The sequence below is a fragment of the Cyprinodon variegatus genome, unplaced genomic scaffold (genome assembly GCF_000732505.1).
Source record: "Cyprinodon variegatus isolate N-32 unplaced genomic scaffold, C_variegatus-1.0 Scaffold682, whole genome shotgun sequence".
Classification (NCBI taxonomy): domain Eukaryota; kingdom Metazoa; phylum Chordata; class Actinopteri; order Cyprinodontiformes; family Cyprinodontidae; genus Cyprinodon; species Cyprinodon variegatus.
Window position 1 is genome coordinate 443961 of NW_015151135.1, and position 16253 is coordinate 460213.

The 16253-nt window shown below is 39.0% G+C and overlaps 1 protein-coding gene across 1 annotated transcript in view; it reads left to right on the plus strand.

Annotated features, from left to right (window-relative positions):
- The window catches only part of LOC107097277 (rac GTPase-activating protein 1-like), an 11750-nt gene extending 5719 nt beyond the window's left edge, over positions 1–6031 (plus strand). Inside the window, exons 12-17 of the mRNA XM_015394371.1 lie at positions 737–935; positions 1010–1115; positions 1210–1342; positions 1483–1591; positions 3798–3906; positions 4580–6031. Of these exons, the coding sequence (XP_015249857.1) occupies positions 737–935; positions 1010–1115; positions 1210–1342; positions 1483–1591; positions 3798–3906; positions 4580–4655 (732 nt within the window). The 3' untranslated portion in view covers positions 4656–6031. The remainder of the gene's footprint in view (positions 1–736; positions 936–1009; positions 1116–1209; positions 1343–1482; positions 1592–3797; positions 3907–4579) is intronic.
- The last annotated feature ends 10222 nt before the right edge of the window (positions 6032–16253 follow it).

A 16253-nucleotide genomic window follows, 5' to 3' on the forward strand; every position in this document is an offset into this window, starting at 1 on the left:
ATTTTTTTATCCGGATGTGAAAAATGAAAATAAAATTGTGGCTTTCTAGACTTTTTTAACTTTGCCCACTGGATAAAAAGAACATTTCTGGAAAAGGGAGGCATATTTAAAGTAATATTTTAAATCAGTCCCTTCCACTTTGGTTTTTTTCGTATTACAAGTTTGGAAAATGTCCAAATCCTGGACCATGTCAGCATTTAAGTAGCTGACAGAACCTATCTATTCAAATAAGAAACAAAATGAACGTTTTACTCTTTCTTTTGCTTCTTGAAATCTAGAGACAATTCTTTTGAATTAAATGCTTAATTTCTACTCTAATATGTGCGGTTAATTGAGACCTTGTATAATTCTGGTCGTGTGACCTGAAATCACTTCCAGTGGTAAACCAGTCATGGAAACAGGAAAAACTTGAACTCTCTGAATGTGGTGTTAAAAGTGAATAGTTATCAATACATTTTAAGCTCCTTTTTTTTTTTTTTTACCCTTTCTTGTCAATAAGAAGTATTGCATGTCCATTTTTTTTTTAAAATAATTCTAATGCAATCCATTCAGTAAAATCGTTGCAACAAAAGAGGGAAAAACATGGCATAAATCACTGTGAACAGACTGCAGATCCACAGTTTTCTACCTCTAGCAATAAGACTTGAGATGATTCCTCTCCTGTTGATCCTCAGAGTGCTGTTATAGTATCACAGGTCAAATACAAACCAGCTGATGTACAATGTTGTTACGGCAGGTTGGGCTTTATAGAATCTCTGGCCATGAGCGCCTGGTAAAGGAGCTGAAGGAGAAACTCATCCGGGGCAAGACTCTGCCTCCCCTTAACAAAGTGGAGGACATCAATGTCATCACAGGCGTCCTCAAAGATTTCCTCAGAAATCTGCCCGAGCCGCTTCTCACCTTCCGCCTCAACAAGGTCTTCATGGACGCAGCCGGTGAGTTTCTGAGGTCGCTGCGTCTGTTTCGACGGTTGATGGAAATGGTTTATGGTTTGGATGTTTCTCTGCAGAAATACAAGATGATGGAAACGGTCTAGCCCTGATGTATCAGGCCATCAGTGAGCTGCCTCCTCCCAACCGGGACACACTGGCCTGTCTGATGATTCACCTGCAGAAGTAACTCTCATCTCCTTATTTGGTCTGTTATCCATCACTTAGATTTGTGTGAGCAGTAAATTCACCAGAAAGCGTGTCTGTTTTTAATTTCTAGAGTGTCTCAAAGCGTGGACACTAAGATGGATTTAAACAACCTGGCCAGAGTTTTTGGTCCAACCCTGGTGGGTCACGCTGTCCCTGACCCAGACCCCATGACCATCCTGCATGATACCAGTAGACAGCCAAGGGTAAATTAAAATGAACATCAACAAAAGCTCAGACAATGGTTCTTTAGTTTAAAAGGGTTCAGTTTTAGGATCAGTTTCCTTAACGGACGTGATCAGCAGAAGGGTTTTGTGTTGAATAAATGAGGTTTCTGTTTCCACAGATTGTAGAGCGCCTGTTGAGTATTCCTGGGAGCTACTGGAGCCGGTTTGCTCATCCTGATAACGTAGACATGGAGACTGCTCAGCACACAGACACTCCGAACCAAAAAGGTGGGCCCTTGTACATCAATGAGACAAATTGGAACCCCCAAAGTAATTGGACGGTCTTTGAGATAAAGCTGTGAGATTTTTTTTATTTTTTATTATTAATTTCTGATGTTCTGGATGGATCATGTTATATTCCTACTTACTGACACTGATCTATTTCCATGGAGTTCTGTGGGGCTCCTCTATGCTCCACTGTCAAGTGCATATAGCAGCTTTTTCTAAAGAGGCTTTGATCTGTGAAGTGTTTCCATTGGATTTGTATCACTATCTACAGCAAATACGGTGAAATAATCTATACAGTGAGGAAAATAAGTATTTGAACATCCTGCTTTTTTGCAAGTTCTCCCACTTAGAAATAATGGAGGTAGTGAAATTATCATCATAGAAATCACAATATGATTAGAAAAACTGTTTATTTGTATAAAGCTAAAAATCCTGCCTGTGTGTTTCGGTCATTGTCATGTTGGAAGACTCAGCTTTGACCCATCTTCACTGCTCTAAGGAAAGGAGGTTGTTCCTTGGATCATTGAGGTGAGGTCTTGCATGGAGCCCTTGTCTGAGGGAGATTGACAGTCATGCTTAGTATATTCTATTTTCTTATGAATGTTCCAACTGTTGACCTTTTTTCACCAAGCTGCTTGGCAATTTCTCTGTAGCCCTTTCCAGCCTTGTGGTGGTTTACAATTTTGTCTTCAGTGTCTTTGGACAGCTGTTTGGTCTTGGCCATGTTAATAGTTGGATTCTTACTGATTTTATAGGGTGGACAGGTGTCTTAATGCAGCTAACAACCTCAAACAGGTGCATCTAATTTAGGGTAATAAATGGAGTGAAGGTGGACATTTTAAAGGCAGACTAACAGGTCTTTGAGGCTCAGAATTGTAACTGATAGACTGGTGTTCAAATACTTATTTGCAGCTGTATCATACAAATACCGTAAATATTTTTAAAAAATATCACACATTGTGATTTCTGGATTTTATTTATTTTTTTACATTATGTCTCTCATGCTACATTCACACCGCAAGCAGCAGAAGCAGCTAGTTTACATGCAAAGTCGATGCTTGACGAACAGTCACGCCAGAGAAGCTGAAGCAGCAGCTGCTGGAGTTGGAAAAACTGAACTCTTGCTGCTCGATGCGCCACATCAGCCAATCAGAGAAGCTGATCTGGGAGCTGGCAGGGAGGAACACAGTGCTGATGATGCAGATCACTATGATCACTCCTCTGAAACAGTTAACGCCTAAATTAGTTAAAAATGTCGAAACCTGCCGGAAAAATATGGTCAATTTTATTATTCTGGTGCCTGCAGTTTGGATTACGAACGTAAAAAACTCCTTCCAGCTGCCACAAATAGTAGCAGAAAACCACAAAGAGAGGACCGGGCCAGGGGCTCTTCCAGTGACAGAGCACCGCCACTATATGGGGGTCTGAACGGCTCAGACGGCGGATTTAAGGGCAGGATGGTAATCTTGATGACCTGGCTGCACAGATGAAGTTTTCAGATGGACTTTCTCTCTTAAAAATATATTAAAACTACTTTTTACCCACTGATCACAGCAAATATAGCTGCCACTGTTACAGGCAAAGAAATTATAGGGAAGCTCCTCCCAACACGCATCAGACCCACTTTTACACTGCGCAGCCTAGAGCAGCAAAGATGCTTCAGCCGTGCGTCAGAACTAAACTTGTACAATCATAAAAACTGAAGCAGCACGTGCGTTTTGGCTGCTCCTGCTGCTTGCTGTGTGAACGTAGCTGAACAGTGGACATGCACCTATAAGACAATTTCAGAACCCTCCATGATTTCTAAGTGGGAGATCTTGGTGTTGAATTACTTATTTTCCGCAATGTAGTAATGTGTGCTTGAAACACAAATGGGCTGTTATTTTAGTTTTTTACTTTTCACTTTAGTTCCTTTTAAAGTCATAATGTTGGGTTGAGTCAAACATCCATGGAGTTTTGTGACACCCCCTACCTTTTTACTGAGGTAAAAAAAAAACAAGCTCATATGCTGAAAGTGCGGTTTAGGGGAGGAAAAAGAGATTTTCAACGTTTGGGAGCCCAATGTAAGAAAATCCAATTTTAAGACAACATGGAGCAACTATAAATACATAAACTAAGCTTTTTATGTTTTCGTTTTCACCCCTAGCATGCAAACCAACCCACCGAAGAATGACTTTGGTTCTTCCTCTTTCCTTCTAATTTCTAGTGAGCATGCTGGGACCAGTAACGACTCCAGAACACCAGGTGATATCCAAAACGCCCTCCTCCAGCTCACTGTCTCAACGGGTGATGCAGACCCTCACCAGCACCACCATGTAAGAGAGGTTATATCTACATTGCTTTTAGCAGAATTTGTTCTCTTTGAACTTTTTGACTCTTTAACCACCTTCCTCCTAGAAGTAAACATTTAGCCTATTTTTCTTTATAAAAAGACTCAAGCAAAAAACAATTGGAAGTTAGTATTTGCAAAAACACTTTTTAACCACATCATGAGTGGTTAAAAAGCCTTAGGCCTAGACTTTAAACTGGGCCTATCTGACAAATAAATATGCTGTTACCTTAAACTCTGTTTTATGTCAGTTTTCTTTTTATTTTTTATATTTTTGCTGTTTGTAAAGGTTTCATATGTGGGTCTGGTGTGAAAAGTGTGTTGAGGTTGAGATGCATAGTTAACCGTCTCACAGTTGTTTTATACCCAGACTAAAAGGTTCAATTAATTGCATTCTAGTTTAAGTAATATTAAACTAGAGTGCTTAATGCAAATGGATTCATCAGATTCATAATTATCTTCTTATCTTATATTAATTTCACATAATTCCTGAATTCCCTTACAATAATAAAAAACATATTTCCCTGTTTGTATCAAACAAAAACTGTTAACATTTATCAGAAGTAATGCAGTTTTTTAGTACATGACTACATTATTTATTCTTACTAGTTAACTGCAAATGTCATCTGCCTCCTTTTAACTCATTTTTGATTTCTTAGATTTGGGAGCAAGAGCAAAGCCACATCGGCGGCTAACCGCCAAGGAAACTTCTTTGCTTCACCACAGCTGAAGTAAAGCCTGAGGCCAGAAGATTTAGACGGGTTTGGATGTTACTGACTGCAACAATAGCGTATACTAATCTCTAATCATGATGGGAAATAACTGTGCAATCATAAAAGGATTTTTGAGTGATTTATTCCTTTTCATATATAAATATACAGTTTTTACTTAAACAGTATCTGAACTTTACTAACCCTTTAGCCTTTTAATATTTAACTAATTTGTGTTACTCATCCAATCATTATTATCTTTAATTTGTAAACATTGAAGTCTTTCATAACTAATCAGCCATTTAAGGCAAATGGAAGATGTGTTTTTTTTCTCTTCATTTTACCAGATGTTCAGTAACTATTTACTAAATGTCTGTTGTTGTGAAGACATGCCAAATAATTAGTTTTCCTGTTGTCAAGGTTATACTTTATTTCTTTTTAAAAAACAAACAAAAACACTGTCTTAATGTTTTTTTTTTCTTTTTCTGCAGAATCATGATTTTGATTTCCAAGTCACTTTATTAATGCTATATGCACAAATTATTATGTCACGTTTTGTTTTTAACACCACTAGAGGGTGCTGCTGCTCCAGTAGAGACATGCAACCCCAACTTCTGCAAACCAAAGATGCTTCAATGTGAGCTTGAAGTGAAACCTGCTCTGTCTGACATGACAGTCGTTTGCATTTATTTAACAAGTGTTATGTTAAAGAAAAAAGATTTTCTAACTGGAAAACATGCCTTATGATTCTTTCTTTGTTACTAAAATGTTGTGATGCATATATCTAATTGAAGTATATTGATAGGTTTTCATACCCTGACTTTGTAACGGTGTGTGAAGAGATTTTTTTCTTTTTTTTTCTGGATTTATTCTTTTCTGACACCTGTAGGTAATTGTTTTACCAGAGACCTCAAACTAAATCCCTTCATATCCTGTTAGTTCTTCTTTTTGCTGTGATTTATTGACGATGTGCGTTATTTTCAGAACATTAAGTCTACCTCTGGTTGAATATGCTATACTAAATACACTGAGCTACACCTAATTTTTTTTCAGCACACAGCACTTATTTGTTCTTGGTGTTCCTTTGAGAGCAACCCAAGACTTATTTAAGTTTTATGTAAGATAAGAGTTTTATCAGGTGAGTTTCTGTTATTTGTAGTGTTGGATGTAATCCGTTTAATCCACTTATCTGGGTTGCAGGGTGTTTGCAAGAGATAAGGTTTCAATAGTCAAAGATAGTTGATGAATCCAAGAAGAAACTTCTTGGCAGGAGATCTTGTGCTGGTGGCAAATTCTTCTCCACTGGCTAATAGGAGGGGTGGTGGAGAAGGGGGGGCTCTTCTTCGAGGGAATACTCCAAGTGGGATGTTAATGGGAAGAATGAAGTATGCAGATGTGTACATGATTTTTTTGGTAGAACTTGGTGGTTTCTTTATATACCTGCACTCCTTAGAATATTTTTTTTTATTCCCCTGTTGTCTCATGTTCTATCCATTTCAATAATCATTTACTTATAAAAGGCTGTGGGATGTTAGCTTTTTTTTGCTGTTTAAGAATTTTAAACACTTGTAGCTAATAGGTAGTATCGGGTACACAAAAGTAGAACATGTCTTTGTTGAGCAAATTAAGATAAAATATCAGGTGTTTTAAAAAATACAGATTCATAGTTTATGTCGGCTCAATTGAAAAATACTTTATTAATCCCAAATTGACAATCAATATAGCCAAGGCTTCCCCCCACCAGCAAATAGATGTTAATAGCTATACTTAGACAAACTTTATTGTCATTTTATATACACAGTGTATACAAAAGAAATTTCGATGCATACAGCTTTCCAAGATTGAAAGAGCAGCTCGGCAGTGTAAAGCTTTAAGGATCTCCTGTAGCGGTCTGCTTGCTCCAGATCTGGAGAAGCCTCTGACTGAAGACCCTTAGGCTACGTTCACACTGCAGCCTGAAGTGACCCAAATCTGATTTTTTTTTTAGCCCATATGTGACCTGAATCTGATCTTTTCAAGGCAATCTGAACAACACCGTTCAGATTTTTTCCAATGTGACCCAGGCCACTTGGCTGTGTGGTCCTGAATCTGATACAAATCTGATCTTTTCAAATGTGTCCTGTGTCTGAACGGCGAGGTCGCATTCATCCAACCAGAACGTCATTAATGCTCAACAAAAGCCACTATTCTGCGCCTTGCTACGCAGAAGCAGGAAGTAAAACCATGGCGGATGATGATGCGGAGAGCAGTATTTTTTCTTTCTTTATTTTTTTACCATCTTGAAAAGATTGAGTTTTTAAGGTTGGGAAAGACTGCTTGATGAGCTCCAGCACTACCATCCATTTTGACTTCCGTAAACACGGAGCACGCTTGGTTGTGACATCATTGCATCCTCTACTGCGATGCACATGCGTTGTATGAACGCAGTTCACACAGGAGATCACATACAGGTTGCATATATTTGGAAATGTGAATGGCAACGCAAAAAAATTAGAATTAAGCATTAAGGCCTTCAGTGTGAACGTAGCCTATGTTGTTTAACAGTCTAATGAAGGGGTTGCAAACTGATTAATCAAGGTATTTCTGCCCATACTCGTCATTGTTACTGATTAATCCACACCTGGATTAATCAGTTTATCAAGGGATGAAGGGCAATAAATAAGATAGCTGAGGTTTAGGACGTAGTGGAGTTGGGCATATAGCCTGTTTCATGAGTTCTCTGAGATATCTGCTTTTATAGGAGTTTCTAGAACAGAACCGGCCTTCTTTATCAGCTTGATCAGCCTTTCTTTAGCTGTTTGCTCTGATGTCATAGTGAAGAAGAGATCACACTCTCCACTACAGGCTGATAGAAGATATGGAGCATATCCGGTAGGCTCTGTTGTTCAGACTAACATTGTGGTATCTATACTCTGCCACCACTTTTATCATGTTACTAGGATTCAAATTGTCCCTGTTTCTCTTGCAATCTTAAATAACTTTCTTGTTTTGTAAATGATTATATTCCCACCATGTACCATAAAGATTAACCAGCTCCCTGTTTTTAACTTCTTGTCCATCTCTGATGCACCCAGCAACTGCAGAGTATGCTGAGTATTTCTGGAAATGACAGGGTTGTCCTGTACTGGATGTCAGAGGTGTATCGTCCCCTGTGGTACTCGTACCGTAGAGGACGCCAGTAGAACCAGGTCATCCACAAAAAACAGGGACAAGATCCACTGGTCTCTAACATCAAACCCCCTACAGCTCATGGCTGTGCTATAAATCCTGGTTATCAACAGAGTGCAGAATAGGTCAATCCTATTGATGTTAATGTGGACCAGACTCTTGCTCCTCTTGTACTTGGACTCTATGGATCCATAATAAAAAGGCCCCCAACTCCGTACTGTTGGGGCGCCACCCACAGGGCACCATGAGGGACAAACAAGTGGACTGGTTGGGCAAACTCCCATGATCCCCAATGCACCTTGCAGAGGCTGTAGAACCTGTTCAGTGTTTCCACTGCTGGGGGAAAAAAAATCACAATCATGTTGGTAAATTTCTGTGCAATCACTCCACATATTTTTCCCTTATTTTGAAAATTTTCTAAACTACTGAATTAACACTGCATGCACTGATACTGCACTGTTTGAACTCAAATGATAATTTCTTCTTGTCCACCACTAGAGGGTGGTACTGCTCCAGTAGACATGCAACCCTGGAATTAATTCTCCATTTAAACTAACATGAATATTTTTCTACAAATCAAAGACTTGCATCCATGTGAGCTTAAACATTTGCTATCTGCATTCATTCAACTTCATTGTTACATGAAAAATGCCTCATACTAGTTACTTTTCCTCTAAAATGTGTGGATATTTACCAAATGGGATGCATATGAGTGAGTGATTCAAGATAAAATGATTAAGGGGTTTACATACCCATATTTTAGTGTTGTTTTTAAGATATTTTGTTCTATTTTATGCATTTATTATTTTCTGACACACTGCATTGGTGAATAAACCTTTTAACCAAAGATCTCAAGCTAAACGCTAACTTTTAATTGTCTCTGCATCTTTCGCTGAACTAAAAATTTAAACTTTCAAAGCTTATTTCTGTCTATTCTTGAGAGGAAGATGAGTATACACAATAAGAAATGTTAGTTTTTATTCCACCTGAACAAAAAGCCTTTGCATCTTTTGAGGCGGATAATTGTTACCACATTAGAGTGTGTAATAATGTCCTATGCAGCTTGGGATTCATTTTTCATTTTCCCTCCTATTGAATGCAGGACGTTGGTATTTCAGAACTTGAGTGAAAGGGCAAAAAGCACAGTGCCAGCTATTCCAAAGCTGACGTGTCCCTGAATGATAATGCCTTTCAGCTCATTGTTTCAATAGTCATTAGAGCTATTTCCATAATCTATTGGGCTGAATGGGCAGGCAATGAGGTCCAGCTTTATTATGAATTAAAGTAGGGATCATTTATACATCTTATAGTTATTCCATTAGCACTTATTGTGGAGAGTGCTAAGCCAGGCAGAACCCACTGACATACATTTTATACGGCCTCATTTAATAGGGATCCTTAGCAACCCATTTCGCCCTCTGAGATGTGAGTCCAGCTGTTTGTGGGTAGCATGCAAGCGAGTGTGCATGAAGAGGTGGCGATACCAAAAATATGGTGTTCAGTTTCATCCAAATTAGTCTGTCCCTGCTTTTTGCTTCAAGGTTTTTACCCCTCCTGCTTGAAACCCCTTTTTAGCCAGGAATAACTGCAGAGAAGAAACTGCACAGCACAGGGGGAAAAAAATGAATTTCAAATCAACATTAATAGTTGATTACCCTGAAATAAGGTCTCCTGTGTGTCGATCTGTCCTCTCACCAGGGGATTTCTGTGTTTATTTATGCTGTGTGGTGCAGCATACGCCTGCATGCTGCAGACATCAAACAGCTGGCTGTGTACAGTATGTCTCTGTAGCTCCATATTCCAGCATGCCCCAGCGTGCTGTGATCGAGCTCCATTCTGCTGTGGGACCAGTGAGGGCCAAATGAGTAACTAGTCCAATTAAGAGCTCTTAAATAAATTACAGTGTAAGCTGGTAAACTCGTAACAACAAGAGCATCGCTTAATTCCTCTATTTATACAGTGAACTGTAGGCAGATCTGCCAAAGAAAGGATCAGACAAAGCACCTTCTTTGGATCCTGAACTCAATCAATAATTACCCAAGTCATAAAGTTAATTATTGCGGCTATCGACTTCATTGAAATTAGACCGTATATTTGTCAAGCTGTTGCTGTGGAGCATGTAGCCTGGCTGAGGTCAGTACTAACATTGGCACCATCTCACAGACATCAGCTCTGAAACTGCAGTTAGATTACTTATTAAATAAAAGTGAAATGTGACCAGAATAGATCATTTTTTCATGCACATTTTTACATAAAACACAAATACAATTGCTATAAATGTGTTGCGGAAAAAAAGTAGTTACATCTGATTTGAACATGTGTCTAATTGTTTGGCAATTAGGGGGATAAATCTCCTGCAAACCATCAAAGCAGTGGTTAAATGAGAACCACTTCTTTATTCATTCTATATAGATTCTAATTCAATTCTTTTGTTAATAGGTTATCACTGAACCAACATGAACCAGCAAACATTCATAATCTATATTACATGAAATAGTCTTTGAAATGCATCATTGATCATGCACAGAAATGTTATTGTCAACAAAGCTTTGCATTACACGGTTAAAACTCTTGTTCTATTTTTTAATAAAAAAAACGGTTTTATTTACTTGTTTTCCAGCAAAATGACCCTTATAATCAGAATAACAAGTGACCCATTTAGGGTAGATTTATACTGATGATGGTTTTTATACGTCATAAGGTTGGATTTACTTTTTGATTAAATCCTGGTCCTGATTTACTCACAAAAAATGAACTAATAAAATACATTTTAAATCAACATCTAAGCTGTTGTTTTAACCAGCTGCCTATACCATGGGTAGGGTCTGTTAGAGGGAGTTGGACGCCCATTTAGATTGGTTTATGTCAGGATTGAAATCACTCGGTGCTTCAACATTCCATCTGGGACAATAAAGAATGAATCTGAATCCATCCACCATTAATAGGTTTGGTAGTGAAATAGTACTAAGCGACCAAGTGTAGAAGTCATAAATTTGTATTTGCCGACATAAGAAGTTAACTAGCTTTGCACCTCGAGGATTTCAAATGAACGCAAAATAACACTGGGACTAGCCTGGGCTGTGTGTCCTTGTGTGCCCCTTTAATTACAGTGAAACTTTAAAAAACACTCATACAGACAATTCTTACATGCAAAAACTAATGTGTTAATGTTTTATAGTTAACTTAACTGGTGATTTATTATCAAACAGGGACATATTTATAAAAGGCTTTTTGTAAACAAGAAGTAGCCTATGTGCACATTTTACTTAGCTGCACCCTTCCAGCAGTCAACAAGCTCTTACCTTTGAGGGGAAATGTATTATGCATGAAAAGCCTCAACATTGTTCTTAATCATTCTACATTTACATGTTTCATTCACTCCCCAAAAAAGGTCATTTAATGTTTAGAAATGTTAAAATCTCAGTTCAAGGGTCTCCAAAAAGGTACATACCCCCCACCCCCCATGTATAATGTCTGTGTGCTGCATTTCTATCTGTTTTGTCTTCTTGGACAGGTTGTACCGAAACTGAATTTCCCATGAGGAATTAATAAAGTATTGAATTTAATTTAATTGAATGTACAACATAATATACATCGTGTAAATCAAACCCAAGCTCACCCTTATTTAGCTTTGATAATATCTCACTTACATATTAAAGATTATTTATGCATCTCTGACAGTTTTGGCTCTTTAAACACATATTTTCAGTAAGTAAAGGCCAGATGAGAGGTATTGTGATTCACCCCATTTGCATTTTACACTGTAAACACTCAACATAGGATAACAGTTGATATATCCTAAATCATACTGCCCCTTAAAACTCGGATAAAAGACTGAAACCTTGCCTGATCTATTCCCACCACAAACCTGAGTATTTCTCAACTGTAGATAATTGTATGCCTTGTTAGGTTGCTCTCTTTTCTCAGCTTCATCCCTCGTTCCGCTCCTTTTTTTTTCTTCTCCACTCCTCCTTTGAATCGAACTGTCGTCTTAGCTGGCTGCCGTGGATAGTCGATACCTTGTTACCACAGAGAAATCAATTATCTCGACCAAGCAGCAGAGGGAAAGAGGCAATAATGAAAGAATGCTCCTCCTTCCCAGACGATGGCCACGGTCATTAAATATGAATTCATCATTGGCTGAGGAGATTTATGGAGCAAAATGTGGGCCCAGAGTTCATGCTCTCTTTCCAACAAAAGTTTGGGCTAAGTTGGTAAAATAAATGGTTGTTTAACTGCCTAATTACAATACCTTGCACCAGTATCCACAACCATTTATGTTTTTTCTACATTTATTCACCCACCTTTATCCCTTGATTACATTTACTGGTAAAGAAATAGTCAGAGGTGATGAGAAGAGCCACTGATGAAAAAAACAATTTAACAATTTTAAATGGACCAGTTAAAGTACAGGCTTAAATCCAGTGAAGAAATCCACAGATGTTCTTCACCTGATCTGACCTTAAGCAACTTTGCAAGGCAGAACAGAAAAAAAATTCAAAATGTCAGAATTGGCATTGAGTTTGAGGCTTTATAGAGTGGACCAAAATGAAGCCTTGTTTTGGCTTAAAAAATATGCATATAGAACCGGAAGAATAGAACTGGTCCGCCCCTTAGGAACGGGGAGTCGTTTGGGTTCTTAGTTAGCCCGCAATACCTCATACTGGTCTATGCCTCAGTATCGGATTGGAAGCAAAACGTCTTCAAACTTGAAACAAAGTCCAGTGGATTTGTTTTTTTACTTTTTTGGAATGACTATGACCTGGATGGCTGAGAATCTTCACCAGCAATAGAAAAAAACTAAATGTGTAACTATATTAAATGGAGCCTAGACGGAAGTTCAACTGAATTAACTGATTACTCGCCTTCATTCGCCTACGACACAGCCAATCAGTCTTGAGCCACGCCTCCACGAAAGTCAACCAGCATCCAAAGTCTTCTTAAAAGGCCTCTGATACGCACCTGTCTGCTCCTGTGTGCAGTTAGTTGAGCTGTGTGACTTCATTCAGATGACATTGTTTTAACCCACATCCAGCCCCTTCTTCACCATCATAGCTGAAGCTTCATCACAGTGTCATTCCTCCTGAACTCTTGCTGCATTCCGCGTCTCATTTCAACCGGTCCGGCTGAAGAACGCCATGTTGAGCCTGGTTCTGCCAGAGGTTTCTTCCTAATGGGGAGATTTTCCTCTCCACTGTCGCTCCATGCTTACTCATCATGGATAGGTTCTTTCAACCTGTGTTATCCAAACTGGACTTCCATTTTCCAGGTCCCTGAGTGAAGTTCTAGTATCAGCTCACGCAGTCCACTGGATCTCCCCATAAAGCTCAGCAGACCGTCTCACTAACCAGCAGTCTACAGACTGACCAACCTCATCTATCTCCACTCCACTACCAGTTTCAGGCCTAAAGAAGAAACAGCCCTATGCTTCACTTCTATTCATGCATATCTATCAAAATCCAGCGCTATGTTTCCTGCCGAGGTCTGAGCGCCAAAGATCAAGTAATTGACACAATGTCACACAATGTCTTCACCTTGCTGCCGTCCGGGAGGACGGCAGCAAGAACCAGTAGGCTCAGAACCAGTAGGCTCAGAGACAGCTTCTTCCATCAGGCAGTGAGGATGCTCAATTCCCTCCCTGCCCTGCCCCCCTTCGCCCCCCCCTGACCCCCCAATATGCCCATCCTCTACTACTTCCCCCACGTCAGGACTGCTACTCTCTATGCACTATTGCACCATTCACACTACTGTTTACATATTTAATATTTTAATATTTATATTTTATTATGCACCGTGGGGTTGAGGGGATCGACATTTCATCTGTGTTGTATGTTTACATGTAGCACATTTGACAATAAAGTTGAGTTGAGTTGAGTATTAATACATTTCTTCTAATTGTCTTTTCTCTCCGTGTGAGCTTTTTTCAGATTGAACTACATTTAGGTGCATTTGTATTGAATATTGTTCTACCAAAGATGAATCCTGTAGGGCGATTACACATGCATGCTGCCGTTTTCAGTTTATTTTCTAACTGAATTAAAATATTTTCTATTTTTCCTCCTCTTCACAAGTACAGAGAATGGATGAAAGTCAAATGATAAGCTTTGTGAGAGCTGCATGAGATGCCACCACATTCACAGACTCGTTTCAAATGGAGGCCTAAGCCTGAGTGGCATTTAGGTGACAGTAGAGATGGTACTGATGGGTGACTTGTATCAGGGCATGACTGCCTGCATCAGTCTGTAATGAGCAGCCCTGACAAGTCTTCTGACAGTTGCAGCCAGAACTATATGGATGTGGAGAGTGCTAAATCTACAAGACATCGCTACAGATGGGGGGGAAATAAAAGAAAAGCCGTAAATGAGGAAAGGAGCAGAGAGGTGAAAATGTGTCATTTGGACTTTCTCTTAAGGCAGCAATAAATCCCATTTTAATGGGGCGCCACAAGCAGAAGCAAGCTCTCAGCAGTCTGTTGTGTTTGATGCCAAATTGTGCAGAATAAACAGATTTGCTGTGCAGCTGGTCTAAAGACACAGTTCCCTCCATACCATCTCTCTGACTCGCTCAGTTTCCATCTCTCCACGATATCTCCCCATCCCAGTTTCTCCCTCCTTCCAAACCTTCCATCTACTCCTCCTTGGACACGGCAGAGAGGAATTAGACAAATCATAAAAAAAAGGGAAAGTGCTTTGATTTATTTTCCTCCACTTAGCTGAGTACTCATCTCCAGCTGCCACATACGCATTCAAAGCTGAGAGTTTTTCTTTTAACAGAGGGGGAAAAAAAAGTGAGCTGCGTGCCACTAATGAGAAACAACATGTCACATCTGGCTCATTTCCTTCTGCAAAGATGGATCTCCGGTCAACCTGCACGGGTTAATCGCAGACAAAGCCTCTTTATTCAGAATAACCTTTCTATGGTGATCAAACCACTGGTGCAGTCACACAACAGAGTGATATTGAATTTTCTTTCATAAATAAAATCAGATGAACATTTTTATATCACATTTAAGAAACATTTTGCAATGTGCAATAATATAGATTTCCTTCTATATATATATATATATATATATATATATATATATATATATATATATATATATATATATATATGACTCTAAAATCTACCTGACAAAACATTCTCTATGCAAACAAAGAGCATTTGACTCATGTTAACTTGATTAAAATTTTATTTTTAGACTTCACACATCGCCTTTTTAAACCTGAAATAATATAAGATGCCTTTTTGCGTGGAGCCTTATTGTAGCATGGGGTATGCCATGGAACTGGGATAAAAGGGATGCAAACATGAATGCTGTGTGTGTGTTTTTATTTTGGGGTGGGAGGTGTGTAGTAACTATATGTGGAGGTATGTCATGTGTATGTGTCTCGGTGTGAGGGTAACTCTGGTTTTTGTAATTGTTTTGCTGCATGGATGGACAAATACTGTAGAGCACATGAGATATGCTCTTATCTTCCCAAACCACATTCACCAAAATCTTCTCCTTGTTATTTGTTATGGTCATATTTCTATAAAAAAAAGGACGATTGTTACTATGTGAGTTTGGGGATTAAGCTGAAATTAAATCTCGACAAAAAAGGATGACATAATCTGCAGCAAATTAAAATGTGCCCTATCTTTCAACAGTTGCAGTTCCTCAACAAAGCAATAACAGACTCGCCATCTAAAGCAAGTCCCTAATCATTTATTTAGTGACTTGCAAAAGTATTCTTACACTTTTTCCCCATTTTATAACATTAAAAACAAGAAATTAAATGCATTACATGACAGCCACAAACCACCTTTTGATCCAGTTATGGTCTTTTTGCTATTTCTATGGGTAAAGAAAAGGCCATATCTCAATTACATTTTTACTGGAATAAAAAGACAGCATCTCAGCAGTTCAGCATCGATGGATCTATAAGCCTGTTGTCAATTTTCCTGAATTTACTTTCGGACGGAAGTTTCTGCACTGTTTCTGACCTAGCAAACAATCAAAGCGTTAAATTCAGACTCAAACTCAGAAGCAGTAGCGGCTGGTGGAGTTTTCTCCGGGGGAGGGGGTATAAAGTACACTATATGATATTATTATCAGTCCTACCTGTCTTTATCCATGCTGGGTCAGATCCTGATGTTTGATAAAGAAGGCAGGCAGTGAGGGCAGCAGAATAAAGCATTAGCCTTGCTGTATGCAGTTAGCCAAGCCTTGTAGCTAAACCAGGTCCTGGGAAAACACAGAGTGTACCGTCTCCATCTGTTTTTTCGATTGTTGATTAATTTTGATGTTTGGCTGATCAGGTCCAAACGGTTTGACCTCCAGCTTCTCTTGGTAAGTTTGCTTCCCTGACTCAGCGTGTCAATCAACGGCACAACAACTGTGACGACAGTTCCTGTCGCCTCAAGGAGCACCACATCTGCACCCATAGCTCTCCTATACCTTTGTATTGCTTTCTAT